Here is a 17,694-nt window from a genome sequence, read left to right on the forward strand (position 1 = left end):
GAGAAGCGTTGGAAAATTATGACTAATGCATCTATCCCAATTTCCTGCACAACTTATTTTCGCACCTTGGGTGGAACTTAACAGGACCGCCAAAACTTTCATTTTTTAGCCCATCATTTTATCCATTACCTTTTTATTTATAGTAAAACTATCCACTTCCTTCATTTAAGTTACTTCTGGGTACCCGAGGAGTCCTGTAACTCTATGGTTAGAGCATTCTCCCGCAAGCGAGAAACCTGGGTTCAATTCCAGGCAGGGCGATAACTTTGGCAAGTTTCCTTGCACCAAACGTCTAATAATAATCCCTCCAACACAAAACAATAATAAATTGGTCAATTTCAATCCAAGACTGTTTGTGTTAGGCTGCTATGTGCAATTGGCTGCTGTGTTTCCCCCACAAATATATAGTCAATTGATTTTACAGTGTGTTCTGTGAAGCGCTTTGGGACGTCCTCCCGACGTGAAAAGCGCTATATCAAATGCAAGGATTATTATTATTATTATTCTCTGAAGCGCTTTGAGACATCTGGAAGAGGTGATGCTGGCCATATCAAAAGCAAACATTGCTATTATTATTATTTCATTTTTCCGCTGGTAATTTGGCCACTTAACCTTCTATGAAAACCGAAGTAAAGTATTCATTTAAGAGGACTGTCATTTCATTATTTTCCAATATAATCGAACGCTTATCTGTCTCTATCCGGCTCACGTTTCCATGACTGTCTCTCCTTTTTTAATATGAAAAGTTCCTTTTGCTCTTGTTTTCCCGTGTAGCTTTTTTCCTCATACTGCCTTTATGCATCTCTTATTACATTCAATGTAAGGTTTGTGCAGAGCCGTTTTGATAGCTGTGGAACATGACAGAAGAGATCTAACGAATTTTTTTCAAAATGTAGAAAAACTGCCAACGAACACGCAATTTGTTATGTTGAAAGATTATTGGATGCACTTAATCTCAACTATGGGCCAGCGCTAAATAAACATCAGCATTATCAAATTCGAAATAGAGTTGTTCCAAATGCATTATTTCTCAATCCTCCTTGCAAGTCAAGTTTTGAAGAAACTTGTGACAGAGAGGATGACAATCATGATGTCTCCTTCCTGTTGTCGATTGATAATTTCCGAAAGACAATATCCCAAACCACAGCCCATCAGCTCGGGCCTTGCTCCACTGCTCCCCATAAACGAAAGGATCGACTATAGGATCTTCATAAACGTGTTCAAATCCATTCACTCCCTGGCATCTCCTATATCTCCGATCTCCTCACTCCACAATCCACAACTTGGCTCCTCGGCTCTACTGGTACAAGCTTCATGACGGACCCAAACACCTTCCGTCCCAGCATCAGAGTTCACATTTTCAGTCACTACGCCCATAGATCTGGAACATCCTCCCACATTTCATGCCATGCCTGAAAAACTGGAACTCCAACCGTGCTTACGGACACCACTGCACCGAATTCCACGTCTACAAATCAGGCATTGAGACGCCAACATGTGTGGAGGGCGATGCATAAGTGTAAGTTGTTAATGTTGATGTGTTCATGGACCTAACGTTTCAGGTGGTTTTCATCCAACAGCCACAAAGGGCTCAGAAAGAGAGTTTGTGATTGCAGTAGGAAGAGGGGACGTGCAGTCCAGAATTCCCATGGAAGTGGCTTACAGAAACCTGTCCAACGTACTGAAAATCGGTCAGGGTGATGACAACACAGGGGAGAGGAGCCGAAACAAATGGATGCACAGTTGGACACAGAGAAGAGTTTGAGTGAAATTGTCATTGGGGACACAACCTTCAAAGGAATAGACGGATGTTTCTGCAGTGGTCGCAGAAGATGAGGATGCAGCCAATGCCGCAGGAATAGACAAGAGGGAAAAAAATTGGATAGGTCAAGAAAAATCAAGTTACTGAAAATCAATCGGCACTCAGAGTAGATAAGTCACTAGGAGGAGACGGGATGAATCCAAGTTGACTGAAAGGAAGAAAGGCTGGAAATAACGGAGTCTCTGGGGAAAACCTCTCAATTCTTTTTGTACACCAGTGTGCTACCAGAGGAAGGAAGTTATTCAAATGATAGTTCCCAATACAAAAAGTGGCAGAAGGATAAATTCGGTAAAAACAGACCAGTCAAAATCACTTCATAGTGTGGCAACTTGAAGAGACTAGAATCTTACAGGGACAAAATACATTGTCACTTGGAAAAATATGGTTTAATAAAGAACAGCCAACACGGTCCAAAAAATTCGATAAGGTAACGGAAAGGGTGGATGAAGTTTCTGCAATTGGTGTTGTTATTCATTTACAAAAGACGTATTAGAAAGTACCACATAAGACACTGGTAAGCAAAATAGAAGGCCACGGTTTTAAAGGAAGGTGTCAGCATGGAAACAGAATTGTCTGGGATATTGAAAGCAGAAGGTGGTGGTGAACGTTTGATTTCCTGAAAAGACGGAAGTCTGCAGTGCTGTCCACCAATGTTGTTTATTGGGACCACTGCTGATTTTGAGCTCGAAATATCAAATATTCAATGTTGGACGACAAGCGACAGTGCTTTGCTTGGTGCAGAGTAGGAATTGGATTTGGAGGCTGGCTGTACACAAGCAATTGAGAATGTGAACTTGTATATACTTCCCATCAATGGGTGTCGAAATGTCGATATAAAAGTTGACAGTGTACTGGATTTTATAGGTAGAACCAAAAGGTAAAGAAAGTCAACCTGCAATGGCACGTATGTGCATATCATTCGATAGATTGCACCTGCAGCATTGTTTTCATATGTGCACGTTCTCATACAATGAAAGATACTTAGCTGTTGGCATGGATGCTGAGGAGATGTACCAGAATGATCCCAGGGATGTGGGCCTGTGTAGTCAATGGCTCATTGTCGTTACCTGCGGTTCGGTGGCCATCTGTCTGAAGACAGAGAAAATCTCTTGAAGTCCAGGCCAGCCAAAATAGAGTGAGTGATTGGGCCCGGCTGAAGATGACATAGTAAAAACTTCAAAGCAGGTCAACGACGGAAACAGCTGGCAAAGAATCCATCCACTGTCCCTCTTGCCAAACCCAAGACGTTTTGGCATTGACATTGCTGGGCACAGTATAGGAGGCAAAGGATGGACAGCATGTCTACCCACAGGGGAAAGTGTGCTGATGACCCCGGCTATTAGATATAGAGGTTATCAACCAAAATAATTGACTGACTGAAGGGCCTGGACTATGAGGATTGGCTAAGTATATATTGGCCATGTACAAACGCAAAAAAAGATGATTTCGCGGAGACATGATTTCTGTCTTCACTAAGCTGAAGTGGCGACATTCAGAATAAATTTACACAAACACTGTTTCAGTTAGCGGATAGTTAATCTGTGGAAAATGCACCCTAGGGAGTCAGAAGCTTCAAGCAGGGAGTGTTTATTCTTTGAAACACGGAACACATAGTTTTCTCTTATGAAATAATATGATATGATTTAGCACAGTGAGAGATTGCACAAAGGTGCATCCATTCTCTCACAGTTTGGAAATATTGGTTTCACTCTCACTGGGTAAGAACAATATCTGTGGTGGATTTGGGCCAGTACAAGACCAACCGTTTCTTTTTACCCACCCACGAGCCTGGTAATGAAACCCGTCTTATAACAGTGACTTCAGCCGCCATTCATGCGCTCTGATCACAAACCACAATCACAGTCATTTAATGCAACATGTAACTGGCCTAACTCAGACACAGTCACACCCTGACCACTACACGGTTTAGATTTCATTCCTGCTTTCTGTTGTTGAACACGTCACCTTAAAGCTGGCTCAGCCCCCATGAGATCCTGCTTACATCCTCCAAGGAATCCAGTCAGCAGTTCGTGCCAGAAGAGAAATATTGGTGTTTCACAATCATTTGTGCAAGTAGCCTATTCCCAGTGGAGACAGTTCTGGGATATAAAGACTGGCAGCTTTGAGTGTCCAGCACTGACAGCGTATCCGCTGGTGATACAAAATGTTGAGAGCGTTAGCCTTCTTTCCTTGGCAGTATCTGCCAACACTTTTTCGGATAATGATAGTTTATTATCCTATTCTTGCAGCTATTGGTATTGCAGGTAATTAGTTAGATACAAATTTTACTTGTATCCCGATGTACCACAAGGTTGCGCATGGCACACACAGCTACTTCTCCAGCTGTGACTTCTCTTCCGCTGATGTCTTTTTTGATGTCTCTTTAAAGATAAGATATTGTCGTTTGCTGAACCCTCCCTCTCGCTGTGAGACTGATAGTGTGTCTCTTCTTCTTTGAGGGTCTGCTCGTTACTATGTGTGTTACAATGGTGACCGTAGGTACAGTCCTAAAAGAATATCTTTCGGTCTGATCTGACTGGCGCTCAAAAGGTGTGAGTTGGAGACATTGAGCCTCCAGTTTCAGGACACATTGGCTGTAAGAATGTCTGGTGGTGAGGAAGGATTGATCGGATGAGCGACCCAGTTCTGTCAGTAGGTTGAGAGACAGAGGTATGCCAGGCAGGAATGGTTTGCAAATATTTTGAGTATCTTTATTTTAATGTGTTTTCTGGAAAGGAGGCAGGGAATCCTGCGAGGACTGGAGTGAAAGTGTGCGGAGATTGTGTGAGAGTGGACATGTTTGGAATTGTTTTCAATGAGTTGGATGTTGTGAATGGAGGGGGTTGGGGTGACCAGTGAGAAAAATATTGGACAATCTCGAAATTTTCGGTGTCTGACTATAAATAGCGCGATTGAGCCCTTCATTTATTTTGACGTTATGGCGAATTATGCTGTGCGTGAGGCAAATTATTTTCACATTAATACAGTGGAATTTTAAACGCCATCTTCAATTAGTAGAGGTGAATTTACATATTTATGTTCTCAACTGTAGGAGCACATGTTGATACTAAATGTGTTCCACAAATTCAAACTTATATTCAATGGATATACTTGACAGTATCCTGTCAGAATGTAACATGATTGTAACCAGAGAAGCGCAATACATATTTGAGGATACAAACTTTATTTGGTGTATACATGGCCAGGAAATTTGTAGATGATTCACTCTATTTTCTGGTAGTGTCACAGGAGATCTTTCATGTCCAACAGAACAGGCGACAGACACGGAATTCGGTAGAACTTCTTACAGCTTACCGTTTATCTTCGTCTGTAATTCATTGGTAAAATAATATCTCAGCTCAGTGGTTATCGATGTCGACATACCTGTGTTTGATCATGTCAATATTACTTATTAATGCCTTGAACTTTTTTTTGAAGAAAGGATCCATCAATCCATGAGTATTGATGGGAAACTGCTGCGTGAATGCACTTCGGGCAAAGTACCATCAACTTACGCAGCGCACAGGTAAATATATTTGTTTGTTGTTCCATTTTCTTACAGCGAATCTGTTGGCCATTGTGGTCCTGTCCCGGGGAAAGTGTGGGCTCTCAAATTGTATCACCCTCTACATGATGGCCATGGCAGTGGCCGATCTCCTGTTCGCCATCAACGATGTGGTTTTGAACCAGATACATTCTCTTTATTTCAATCACACATTTCTGGACATCACTCCCGTGTGTTCAATGAGATTGGTGCTGATGTCGGCGGTGACACACATGTCAGTCTGGTTCACAGTGGCTTTCACTTTTGACCGCCTGGTCGCTATACGTTGGCGGAAACTGAAAACAAATTATTGCACCGAGAGAACAGCAGCCGTGGTTTTAGGGTGATATCTTCTCTGAGCTGTTTCATCAGCATTCCCTGGTACTTCATGGTTGAGCCCAGAGAGACACTGAACAAAGTGCCTTGGTATTGCAAGTTTAAAGCGGTTTACTACACCTCTCGGACATGGATTCTATTTCACTGGTTTGTCACAATAATAACCCCGTTTGTTCCATTCTTTCTGATTTTGCTGATGAACGTGGTGACAGTCAGACACATTTTAGCGGCCAACAGAATCCGCAGAAACCTCCTGCACCAGAAAGGTAATAGTGGCAATGATGCAGAGATGGAGAACCGAAGAAGATCCATCATCTTACTCTTCGCCATATCAGGCAGCTTCATCCTGTTGTGGCTAATGGAAGTTTTACATTTCGTATTATCACGAACGTTAAACAATTATTTCTATCAAAGTTACAGAGACCCAGTGTATGTTGTCCAACAAGTGACAGACATTCTTAAAGTTTGAGTTGCTGCACAAACACCGTCATTTACGGTTCAACACAATCTAAATTCAGAGAGGATGTGAAATATCTAGCGATCTATCCATTTAAACAGATATTTAAACTATTTAAATAAAGGGAAATATGTGTAACTCGCTGTAAATTTTGAAACGTTGACAACGAATCATAATTTAATGAGGCAACTGATAGCCTGGATTTTATTTCAAGCGGTGCGCTGCAATAAAAATAATTCTTGTAATCGTCATAGAGCACTACTACGCCATCTCAAAGGGTTTCGCGGATATACTGTCAAGTAGGTTCCAGTTAACGGATGAATGGGGCTCCATGATTTTGTAAGCATCCTTGTTGCTCTGTGAATGTTCCTCCAGATTCTTTGATATTATTATTATTATTATTTTATTCCAGATTCCTTTGAAACTACTATCACCCAAAGTCAACAAGCAGCAATTACGTGTTGCAGCTCTACCAGAAAAATGTTTTAAACATAAACTATTCACGTGATCAAACGTCAATAAAAAATAAATGAGGAGATTATTCAAATTTGTGTTGATGATGCAAGTTGAATAAACGACAAAAGTTATATGCTAAGAATATTAGAAATGTAACAGAGTGATAGAGAGAGCGAGTGATGTGGATCAATGGGGAGGGAGCCATAGATGTGTAGTTCATGTGTGGTTATTGGGTGAGGAGGGGATCGAGGTGGCTTCTAACATATCAGAATTCAATCATGTATCGGTCTTCGGTTAATTTTCAAGGAAAGAAATTCAAGTGTTCTCTTCAGGTTGGTATTTTTATTTATTGACAGACTCTTCGAGAATTATTGCAAATTTTGTGGCAAATAAACACGGGAATTTCATCCGGTAAAATACTTGTACCAGTAGCTGAATTGTACACAGTTTCCGTTCTGTCTTTCGTTATTTGCTGAGTTACCTTATCAGCCAATAAACAAATTACATAATTTGAACAACGCAACTGTGTGATATTGCATTCGTTTGTTACTCTAAAGTTTGGCAGTTTAATTCGAGTCTGTAAGTGTGTTGATCCCAGCAATATGGGAGTTTGGAGTGTGGTATTGCTGTTATCAGCCGCGCAATCACTATCTGCATATGGAGGAGTTGGCGGTGGCTAAGGATGTGATTGATTAGAGAAATGCTCGCCTTCCTGACCCACTGCAGCAATGGCCGATATTATTCCACTCTCCACACTGAGGCCTCCCAACCGCCGTCTCCTGCTGCTGCCACACGAGGAAGTTCAATAGAAAGGGAGGGGAATGTAGAAGGTTGGAAATGGTGTCCAGCCAAAAACATTCACCAATGGGACACATGCGGCCCGCGTGCCGCCAGTTGGACACCGCTGTTGTAAAGTACCGAGACAGTGTATTATGCAGATGTTTATGGGTGTCAAATTGCAGAGAAATTTGTGTCCAATTTTGTTTGATGCCGTTGTCAACCAGGACATCAGGAGAAACTCACTTCTATTTTTGATACATATAATTGTGCAGAATATTGTCAAACAAATATGTGTATACAGATTTACCCACAAAAAGAAAAACGGCGACACACAGACAAACACACAGCAACACACAAACACAGACAGATAAACACTCACAAACACATTAACAGGTAAGTAAAGAGGGAATGAAATACTCAGGCACATACGCAAGCAGAGATACACACGTGTTTACTCATAGAACGCAAACACAGCCGCAAACAACAACATGGAAAACTTCAACTTGTAGAGTGCTCTCCAAGCCGAGTGTTGTTCCAGTTATATCCGCACAGACAGGCAGAGAGATACACACACACACACAAAAAGATGCATTCCAAAGTTTGGTACAAGTCATGCCAAACGCCTGCAGGAATGCTGGAAGGCAAACCAGATGGATTTAAGTCTTCTGTACCGTAGGAAACTCCTATATTTTTAAGATCTCATGATCGTATCGCAGACAGATGTGAATTAAAATCAAATACCGTTAATATATAATAGTTTTCCTACTCATTAAACTGTCAACGGGAACATTCGCCACGGATCAGAGTTGATCCCGCTATCATTTGAACAGGGACTGAACTCAGGATAATATTCTCTGTTCAAATGTGCTTGAAAGCGTACGGATGAGAAATAATATCAATGGTGCAGAATGCCACCTGTCCACCCTTAGTGTCCAGGTAGACTCCCAGGACCAAGGTCTCTCTCAGGCGGGTACCAGTTGAAGTCAGAGCTTCATATTCATACACAATTCTCAGTCACAATCCAAGATTCAATCTTTTTCTGAACTGTCACACAACGGGACAGGTATGAGCCCTAAAGTTCTTCATTTGATCATCAGCGAGACACACTGGTGCTCAGGCAGCAAGACGAACGTACTACGATGTCTTAAAAAAGCTGACGGTTATCACATCAATTAAATTTTTCACAGTACGACACAATAGTATCGCAAATTCTTGAAAGACAATTGATTCAAGTTGATTACAAATTTATATTAATATCGTGTGTTGCAATTTCGGAGGCCAAATCCTCACGGTATTGATCAACCGGGAGGTCAGAACTAAATGGGGTGATTTGGGGAAAGATGATCCCTGGCGAGGGGAAAGATATAGTGTTTGGGACATGCTTCGATAAGTTAAACCAGGGTATCAGACAAAACAACTGCGGAATGGAGATATACAGTGAGTCCAGAATAGCTGAAAGAACCATAGTGTTCGCAATGTGAGGTATTTCAAGCAGCCTGGTAATGTTGGAGGGTAGTAAGTATCTTCTTGTCTGCGTTGTCCTATAGCTCAGTGGTTAGAGCACTCGCCTCGCAAGCTAGTCACCTGGGTACAATTCCAGGCAAAGCGAAACCTTGGCTAAGCTCAGTTACTCCAAGCGCCTCATAAAAATCCATCCGAAAAGAAACAACAATAAATTGGTCATCTTCAATCCACGACAGTTTGTGGGAAGCTGATGTGCGCAATTGGCTGCCTCGTTTCGACCAAAAGTATACAGGCAATTCGCTTTACAGTCTAATCTGTGAAGCACTTTGAGACGTCGAGAAGACGTGAACAGCACTATATCAAATGCAAGGATTACTATTTATTATATTATAATTGAGATCTGTTTGTGGCAGAAGTAGGGTGCTGGCGAATCTTTGACTGTTACTGTTGTCACTCCGATATGTTGTCTACAAGAAAAACATTTTGTAATTAAACAACGCAACTCACGCAGGGAAGCATTATATACCGCCGGACAGTGGTGCAGCACAACTCTGAGTAAGGAGGAGTGGAAGATGACTTTAAGCACTGTCGAATAGGAAGCTCTTCAGACGAGACCAAAAGATGCGGAAAAAATGGCCAAGTTTTGGGGAGAGAGGAAGTTTGTTGCAGGGTTCCGGGCGAAGTGACTCAAAAAAGTGGCCAAAGATGGGATTGGCTTTGGGTGGTAAATTGATTACAAATGTAGGAAGGCGTTCAGGACATGTAATGAATTGGAAAGGAGTTTGAGGATCTTGAAATTTACCCCATCATTGAAAGGTGATCCCCCTTTCTCAGTCAGAATTCCAGAGTGAATCTCGCTTTAAACTGTCGAACAACCCGTTGTAGATCTAACTTTCTTCAGTTGAACATCACCACGACACAACTCTGCCCTGGCAGCAAACGGAGCGCATAAAGACGTCTTCAGAAAATGAAGGATATGATATCAATTTACATTTTTTACTGTATGTTACAAAATTGTGGAAGATATGTTCTGCAATTCTTCACAGAACATTGTTTCGCCTTCAACACTAATTTAGCCTAACCTACCGACTTTCAATTTGAGATTTCAAGATAAAACGCTTATCATGCCAGCAATACCAAACAGGGGGTTAGAGCTGAATGGGTTGAGAAAGGGAAAGATCATTATCAGGAAAGACAGGGATATATAAATTAAATGCAGACATATACATCAATGTAAAATCAATATATTTCCTATCCGGTTGTAGATCATAGACAAGGTGTGTGGGAATGGCTTAATAGCCATTTACAAAAACAACAACAAGACTTCGTTTATAGAGCGACTTTCACGTCCCAAGGCGCAGTAAAGTTTTGTCAGCACCAGAGCAGTGGAGAAACGGTCAGTGCGAGGGGAGGGAAGGGAGGGAGCGAGGAGGGGGCAGATAGTCGAGAGGGGAGCTGCAGGCGCGGTCAAAAAGAAGGGTCTTGAGACCGGCCTTGCAGGAGGAAAGGGAGGAAGCAAGGCGAAGGCACTGGGGGATGGAATTCCAGAGCCTTGGGGCTGAGAGGCTGAAGGCCCGGCCACCGATAGTAGGGCGCTTGGGGCGGGGGATGTGGAGCAGACCGGAGCCAGAGGAACGGAGGGTACGGGTGGGTAGGTAGGGGGATAGTAGGTCAAAGAGGTAGGAGGGAGCGAGGCCGTGAATGGCCTTGTAGGTGAGGGTGAGGATCTTGAATTCGATCCCCTGGGGGATGGGGAGCCAGTGGAGGCGAGCGAGGGTGGGAGTGATGTGGTCCCGAAGCCTGGTGCGGGACAGTACACGAGCTGCAGAGCTGTGGCGCGGATATGGGGGAGAAAGGACAGCTCAGGATCGAACAGAACCCCGAGGTTCCTGATGGCTTTGAGAGGTTTAGAGTGCAGCCTTGGACACTGATGCTGTCAGCGTCTTAGGTGTGGAGGCGCTGACGTGAGCCAATCAGGAGGGCCTCAGTTTTTCGTACGTTGAGCTGGAGAAAGTTATCTCTCGTCCAGGACTCGATGTCGGACAGACAGGCTGTCAGGACATCGGTGGTCGTGGAGTTGAGGGTAGAGGAGGAAAGGTAGAGTTGGGCGTCATCCGCATACATGTGGAAGTTAACCCAGGCAGAGAGGAAAGGCTTGAAGTTCTACAAAACAGGCGCCTGTCCAGCAGGTGGCGGTGCTGCACTGTAAGTCCTCCCTGCGGTTTGCAGTGCAACACCATCGCCCAGTGGCTGCACCCGTTATTACAGCCACAACAAAGGACACGAGAAAAAAATCTTATTTTTCAACAACAGCAAACAAACTGCATTTGTTTCTCCCCCTTCACGGTGGATCAGGACTCGCAGCTTCTCCTCAGTGTTGGCTTATAACTGAAGAATCCATTTTCATACCTTTCCATGTATTTATGTCAATAACCAGTTTCCCACTGAATCCCATGACATTGATTTTGTTGCTCAGACCTGGGTCTGGTTATCACCATCTATTGCTGGAGAGCGGTCAGACACAGACAGCGATTCACTGCTTCTCCATCTCTCCTGGTGGCTGTTGTGCATTTGAGGAAAATAATCATTTGCTGAAATTTACTCTGGGCTCAAATAAAAATTAAAAACTTGCAGTACCACTTTACTGCCACCAGAGGGTGGGGGTGGACTGATGAACTGCCCACAAAGTTCTCCGTAATAATAATAACAATAATAGTTATAATAATGCTGGCATTTGTTGTTGCGGTGTTCAATTCTTGCAGACGCCGCAAAGCGCTTGTTCAGTCAAATCCCTTCTCCTCCTTGAGGGGAGGTGAACAGCGTCTCCCTGGAACTCATCTGGAGATTGGCAACGAATGTGGGAATGGAGCCTGTCCTGTGTGGTGGTCACTCGGGTGTACACTGTCATCGTTGCCTGTCCCGAGCTGTGCATCTATTTGTGTTTGTGTGTGTGGGTGTGTGTATGTTTCTGCGTGTGTCTGTGCGTGCGTGTGTCTCTGTCTGTGTGGGTGTGTGTGCGCGCGTGTCTCTCTGCATTTGTCTGTGTGTCTAACCCCCTGAGCTACAAGGACACTTTGCATTGAATACTGCAAAAAACTCAGTCACTACACTATCCTGTGAAGCGCGTTGAGGTGTCTCAAATCATGATAAGGCGCTGGGTCAAAGACAAGGATAATTATTATAATTACTAGAAGGGTTTTAAATTGCCCTAACAAACTCCTCTCCCCTTTACGAGGAGGACGGCCTCGCTTTGAATACCGAACACTGTCTGCAGTTCTTTATTAGTTTTTTGATGCAGTTTTTTAATAATGATTCATATTCTAATTATGAATAAATTTATTGCGCAAATAGGAATGAAATTATTGACAATATAAGTTTGTTTGATTCGAAATCCGTCATTTATTCCATTGGAAAATAAAGATTTTCAAGTTAATATCTGTCTAAGGCTGAATCAATGTGTTAGTTACAACTTACGGTTGATGAGGTTTGCAAAAGACTTTGCCGAATTATTTTGCTTTCCTTCAAGCATGTGAGTCTCTCAGAAGAATACAGTTGTTTTATATACTGCTTTTATATTCTTATATTTATATAGTATATTATATCAAAATTATTTACATTTTTATACTGTGTGTATACAGGAGAGACACCGGGAGACGTTGCGTGTATGTGGGAGATATTGGAAGAGGCTGTTTATACGAGAGAAACACTGGGAGATCTGTTTCTGTACATATATGGTACTGGGAGAGGCTGTGTATATACGGGAGAGACAGTGGGAGCGGTTGGGCCACACAAAGGGAGACACTGGAAGAGACTGTGTGTAAAGGAGAGACACTGGGAGCGGCTGTGTGAACACAGGAGAGACACCAGGAATGGCTGTGTGTATACAGGAGAGGCACTGGGAGAGCCTGTGTGTCTACAGGAGAGAAAATGGGAGAGCCTGTTTGTATACAGGAGAGACACTAGGAGTGGCTGTGTGTATACAGGAGAGACACTAGGAGTGGCTGTGTGTATACAGGAGAGACACTAGGATTGGCTGTGTGCATACAGGAGAGACACTAGGAGTGGCTGTGTGTATACAGGAGAGACACTAGGAGTGGTTGTGTGTCTACAGGAGAGACAGTGGGAGAGCCTGTGTGTATACAGGAAAGACACTGGGAGTGGCTGTGTTTATACAGGAGAGACACTAGGAGCGATTGTGTGAACATATGCCTGATAATAATCTCTCAAGAAAATAACAATAATGATTTGATCACTCAATCCATGACAGTTTGTGGGTCGCTGCTGTGCGCAATTAGCTGCCGCGTTTCATCCACATATATACAGTCTAATATCTTAACAGCATATTCTGTAAAGCGCGTTGAGATGTCTAGAAGGTGTGATAAGGCACTGGATCAAGTGCAAGTATTATATTATTTTTATTATTAATATTGTTACAGAGTGAAATCCTTTTCTTGCCCCGCCCAAAACCCTGCAGCACCACTTTACTGCCACCAGAGGGCGGTGCTGGACTTCGTAACTGCCCATAGTATTCTCAGCAAAATAATAACAGTAATATTCTTGTGATTCTATTTTGCGCTGTTCACTTCTTAAAGACGCCTCAAATCGCGTGTTTAGTAAAAAAATCCCTTCTACTCCTTGAGGGGAGGTGAACAGGGTCTCCCTCGAGTTGATCTGGAGGTTGGCAACCAATGTGGGAATCAAGCCAGTCTTGTGTGATGGACACTCGGGTGGACATTGCGATTTCTGAATGTCCCGGGATGTGTGTGTGTGTGTCTTTGTGTCTGGGTATGTCTGTATGTCTCTCTGTGTCTGTTTGTCTGTTCGTCTGTGTGTTTGTGCGTCTCTGTATGAGTGTCTGTGACGGTATGTGTATCGGGGTGTATCATTGTGTGTGCTTGTGTGCGCATGTCTCAATCTGTGTGTGTGTCTGTGTGTGTCTGTGCACAGAGAGGAAACTTGCACAAGATTTTGCCCCCAATTGGGGATTGACCCCCTGTCTCTGGCTTGCGGGTGGAGTCCTGGAGCTCAGTGGTTAGAGCACTCGCTTTGCAAGTGAGAGACCTGAGTTCAATTCCAGGCAGAGGGCGAAACCTCGGGCAAGTTTCCTTACTCCACACAGAGCCTAATAATAATCCCTCCAAAAAAAAACCAAAAACAATAATTAAATTGGTCATTTTCAATCTACGACTGTTTGTGGGACATTGCTGTGCGCAATTGGCTGCCGCGTTCGCCCACAAATATACAGTCAATTCACTTTACAGTGTGTTCTGTGAAGCGCTTTGGGACGTCCTCCTGACGTGAAAAGCGCTATATCAAATGCAAGGATTATTATTATTATTATTACTGCGCGGCGAGGGCTCTAATCACTGAGCTACAGGACCTGTTACAGAGACAGTTTACGGTATATACTGTGATGCGCTTCGAGTCGTTCCGAAGACGTGATAACACTCTGTGTCAAATATAAGGATTACTATCATTATTATAAAAAGGGCTTTAACCCCAAAAAACCTCCTGTCCCCTTTAAGTGAGGGACGGCCTCGCTTTAAATTCCAAATATGGTCAACAGATCAAAATCCTGCTCTGGCCCCGTGACCGACCCCAGCTCCGGCTCCGCCCCCAACCCAGCCGCGCCCCCAGCTCCGGCCCCGCCCCCAACCCAGCCCCGCCCCTGTTTGACTCTTGTTTGTAGCAAAGCCTCCAGCGGCTGATTGACGGAGAGAGAGAGAAAGACAGCGAAAGAGTGAGTGAGTGTGAGAGAGAGGCAGAAAGCTAATGCACAAATATGTTAATATATTTGGGATTAATGCAGAAAGAGGAATATTTTGCACTGATGCACTTTAAACCCCGAGGATCTGGGGGGAATTTACACCCGTTTCCCGTGTTTGTCCCCGGCTGTGGGATTAAAATAAAAACCCAAAGTTAATGCAAAACCGTATTTATATCATTGTGATTAATGCAATCATTGGGGTTTATTAAACTATTGCACTTGAAACAACGCGGAAATGGGGGCTTTTAAAACCGTTTCCCGTGTTGTACACAGAGAGCGCTTTATTATTTAAACAGAAAGTCAATGATAAATCCCATGGGTATCATTGGGATTAATGCAGATTTAGAAGCCTAGGATGGGCTTTGAGACGTCTGCCAGAAGTGATGAGAAGCTGTGTGCAATATAGGGATTATTATTGTCGAGATCAGGAGCTGAAATCTCCAGCCTGATGGTCGTTGTGTCACAGATGACTTACTTTAGACTTTTCTCTGTGCAAATTAGTTCTATATTCGCTCACAAACACAACCGTCGCTTCATAGTCGATTCCGAGAAAGTATTGAGCCGCGGTCCCAGTGTGAAAGTTGTCATATAAACTACAATCTTTATTGTAAAACGACACAGATTATAAAAGTTTCAGCCTTGTGGCCATCACACTCAAAGATAGGTCATGGCTAAGTGTTTCCTCCTCATTAATCTGTCAACCGGCAGATCCTCAGAGGATCACAGATTTTGCCGCCATCATCAACACCGGGAAAGAAGTATGGATAAAGTTTCTCAGTGAAAGTCTGGGTGAAAGTGTGGAGATGAGACATGTTATCAACGTTGTAAAATGTCAACTCTCCCCCCTTATAGTCCAGGTAAACTCCCAGCTTCCCGGGTCTCTCTCTCAGCGGCAGGATGGTGGTGCACGGTGTGGTACAAGCTTCATATTCATCCCCGTTTCTCAGACACACAGCCCAGAATCCATCCTCTGGTGACAGCGTGATCTTTCCTTTCCTGTTGACGGACTCTCGGGCCAATCCCACATCCCACTCTGTCCTGTTGGCCACCTGCACCTCCCAATAATGTCTCCCTGATGTGAAACCCTCAGACCCCAGGACAATGAGATATTTACTAAACCTCTTCGGGGAGTCAGAGAGCTGCTGCCATGTGTCTCCGGTCCTCACGCTGGTCAGCTCCTCAGACAGGATGAGGTAGGGATTCGCTGTGTCAGGATCCAGCGTCAGAGAGGCCGGAGCTGAGAGAGAGAAACAACAGAAAGTGGAGTGAAGGGACGTCAGAGCTCAGACTGTGTTTCAACACATCTACACCTGAGGATACAATCCATCTCAGGCTGTCACAGTCTGTTTGACGGGCGGGTGAGTCGGTGTGTGAGGGGTGTGTGATTATTGTGTGTGATTTTGGTTGTGTGTGAAGGGTTGTTACGTTGTGTGAGGGATGTGTGTGAGGAGTGTGTGTGAGAGTCTGTGTGAGGCTGTTTGTGAGGTTGCTTGTGAGTGGGTATCTGTGAGTGTGTGTTTGTGAGGGATGCGTGTGAAGGTGCATGTGTGAGGGCAAGTTTTTCAGCGTGTGTGTGAGAGTGTATGTGATGATCTGTTTGAGGGGGTGTGAGAGTGGATGTATGGGAGGGGTTTTTAGTACGAGTGTGTGATGTTGTGATTGAGCGGGTGTATGAGGGTGTGTTTGAGGATGTGTGTGAGGGTCCGTGTGTGGGATTGTGTGTGGGTTATGTGTGAGGAAGTGTGTGAGTGTTTGTGTGAGGGGTTGTGTGTGCGGTGTGTGGGGGGGAGGTTGTGAGGATTTGTGAGAGGTTATTTGAGCGTGCTTGAGGATAAGTGTGTGTGGGTGTGTGCGAGGGATAAGAGCATTGACATTATGACCCTCACTGAAAACTGGCTCACCTCGGGTGAAACCTTCCCCATAACTGAGGCCACACCAACCGCTACACCTAACTCCATGCCCCCCGCCCCAACCGTCATGGTGTTGGGGTGGCCCTTAGCTTCAGGGCATCACTGGACATGACCACCTATTCCAACGGCTCATTACCCTCTTTCCAACACCTTACCCTCTGCCATCCTTCCCACCTCTCTCTAAAAATCCTAATTTACTGCCCCGAAAACACTCCCCCACCTTCATCTCAGTCATCTGAACCCTCCTCGCCTGCTCTGCCTCTGCTGCCATCCCCTCGTTATCCTCGGCCACTTCAAACTCCACTTCATCCCCTCCTGCTCCATCTCCACAGACATCTCCTCTCTCCTCCTGTGTGATGGGAGTATGTGTGAGTGCTGTGTATATGAGGGTTGTCCTTGTGAGGTGTGTATGTGTGAGCGGTGCATGTTTGTGAGAGAGGCAATAATAATGCTTGCATTTGACATTGCTCTTTTCATGTCTTAAAAATAATAATAATCCTTGCATTTGATATAGCGCTTTTCACGTCTTCTCGATGTCTCAAAGCGCTTCACAGAATAGACTGTAAAGTGAATTGACTGTATATTTGTGGGCGAAACGTGGCAGCCAATTGCGCACATCTGTGTCTCACAAACAGTCGTGGATCGAAAATGACCAACGTTAAATTTTTTTTGTTTTGGAGGGATAAATATGAGTTGTGTGCAGTAAGGAAATTTGCCCAATGTTTCGCCCTACACCGCATTGAACCCAAGTGTCTCGCTTGCAAGTTGAATGTTTCAATCACTGAGCTCAAGGACTCCACGGGTTGTGTAGGATGTGTGTGTGAGTGTGCTTGTATGTGAGGTGTGTCAGAGCGGTGTGTGTGAGTGGGGTGTTTGAGGACTGTGTGTGTGAAGCGTGTATATTTGAGATGTGTGTGAGGTCTGTGAAACAGTTGTGTGTGTGTGGTGTTTGTGTGAGGGTGTGTGTGAGAGTGTGTGTGTCAGAGGTTGTGCGTGTGTGAGTTGTGTGCGAGAACTGTGTGTGTGTGTTACGGTATGCGTGTCTGAGGGTGTGTGTTTGTGAGGTTCGTGTGTCTGATGGGTGTGTTTTTGTGTGTGTGTGGGGTGGGGGGGTGGGGGTGGGGGGTGCCTGTAAAGGAAGAGGAATTACGTTTTGAA

The 17,694-nt window shown here is 44.1% G+C and overlaps 1 protein-coding gene across 1 annotated transcript; it reads right to left on the minus strand.

Moving 5' to 3' along the window:
• Positions 1-5,843: 5,843 nt before the first annotated feature.
• On the minus strand, positions 5,844-16,701 carry LOC121851813 (zinc-binding protein A33-like). Its single transcript, XM_042345901.1, has 3 exons — positions 16,692-16,701; positions 15,419-15,863; positions 5,844-6,057 (listed from the first exon to the last, which is right to left on the minus strand). Exons 1-3 carry the CDS (start codon positions 16,699-16,701, stop codon positions 5,844-5,846), a joined length of 669 nt encoding a protein of 222 aa, XP_042201835.1.
• Between the last annotated feature and the right edge of the window lie 993 nt (positions 16,702-17,694).

Source organism: Callorhinchus milii, unplaced genomic scaffold (genome assembly GCF_018977255.1).
Source record: "Callorhinchus milii isolate IMCB2004 unplaced genomic scaffold, IMCB_Cmil_1.0 Scaffold151, whole genome shotgun sequence".
Classification (NCBI taxonomy): Eukaryota; Metazoa; Chordata; class Chondrichthyes; order Chimaeriformes; family Callorhinchidae; genus Callorhinchus; species Callorhinchus milii.

Excerpts from the sequence above, each read along its gene's own strand:
- LOC121851813 (XM_042345901.1), bottom strand. Across the intron at positions 6,058-15,418 it reads ATGTCTCATCTCCACACTTT|CCACAACAGGATGAAGCTGC; the intron begins CACCCAGACTTT and ends AACTTCCATTAG.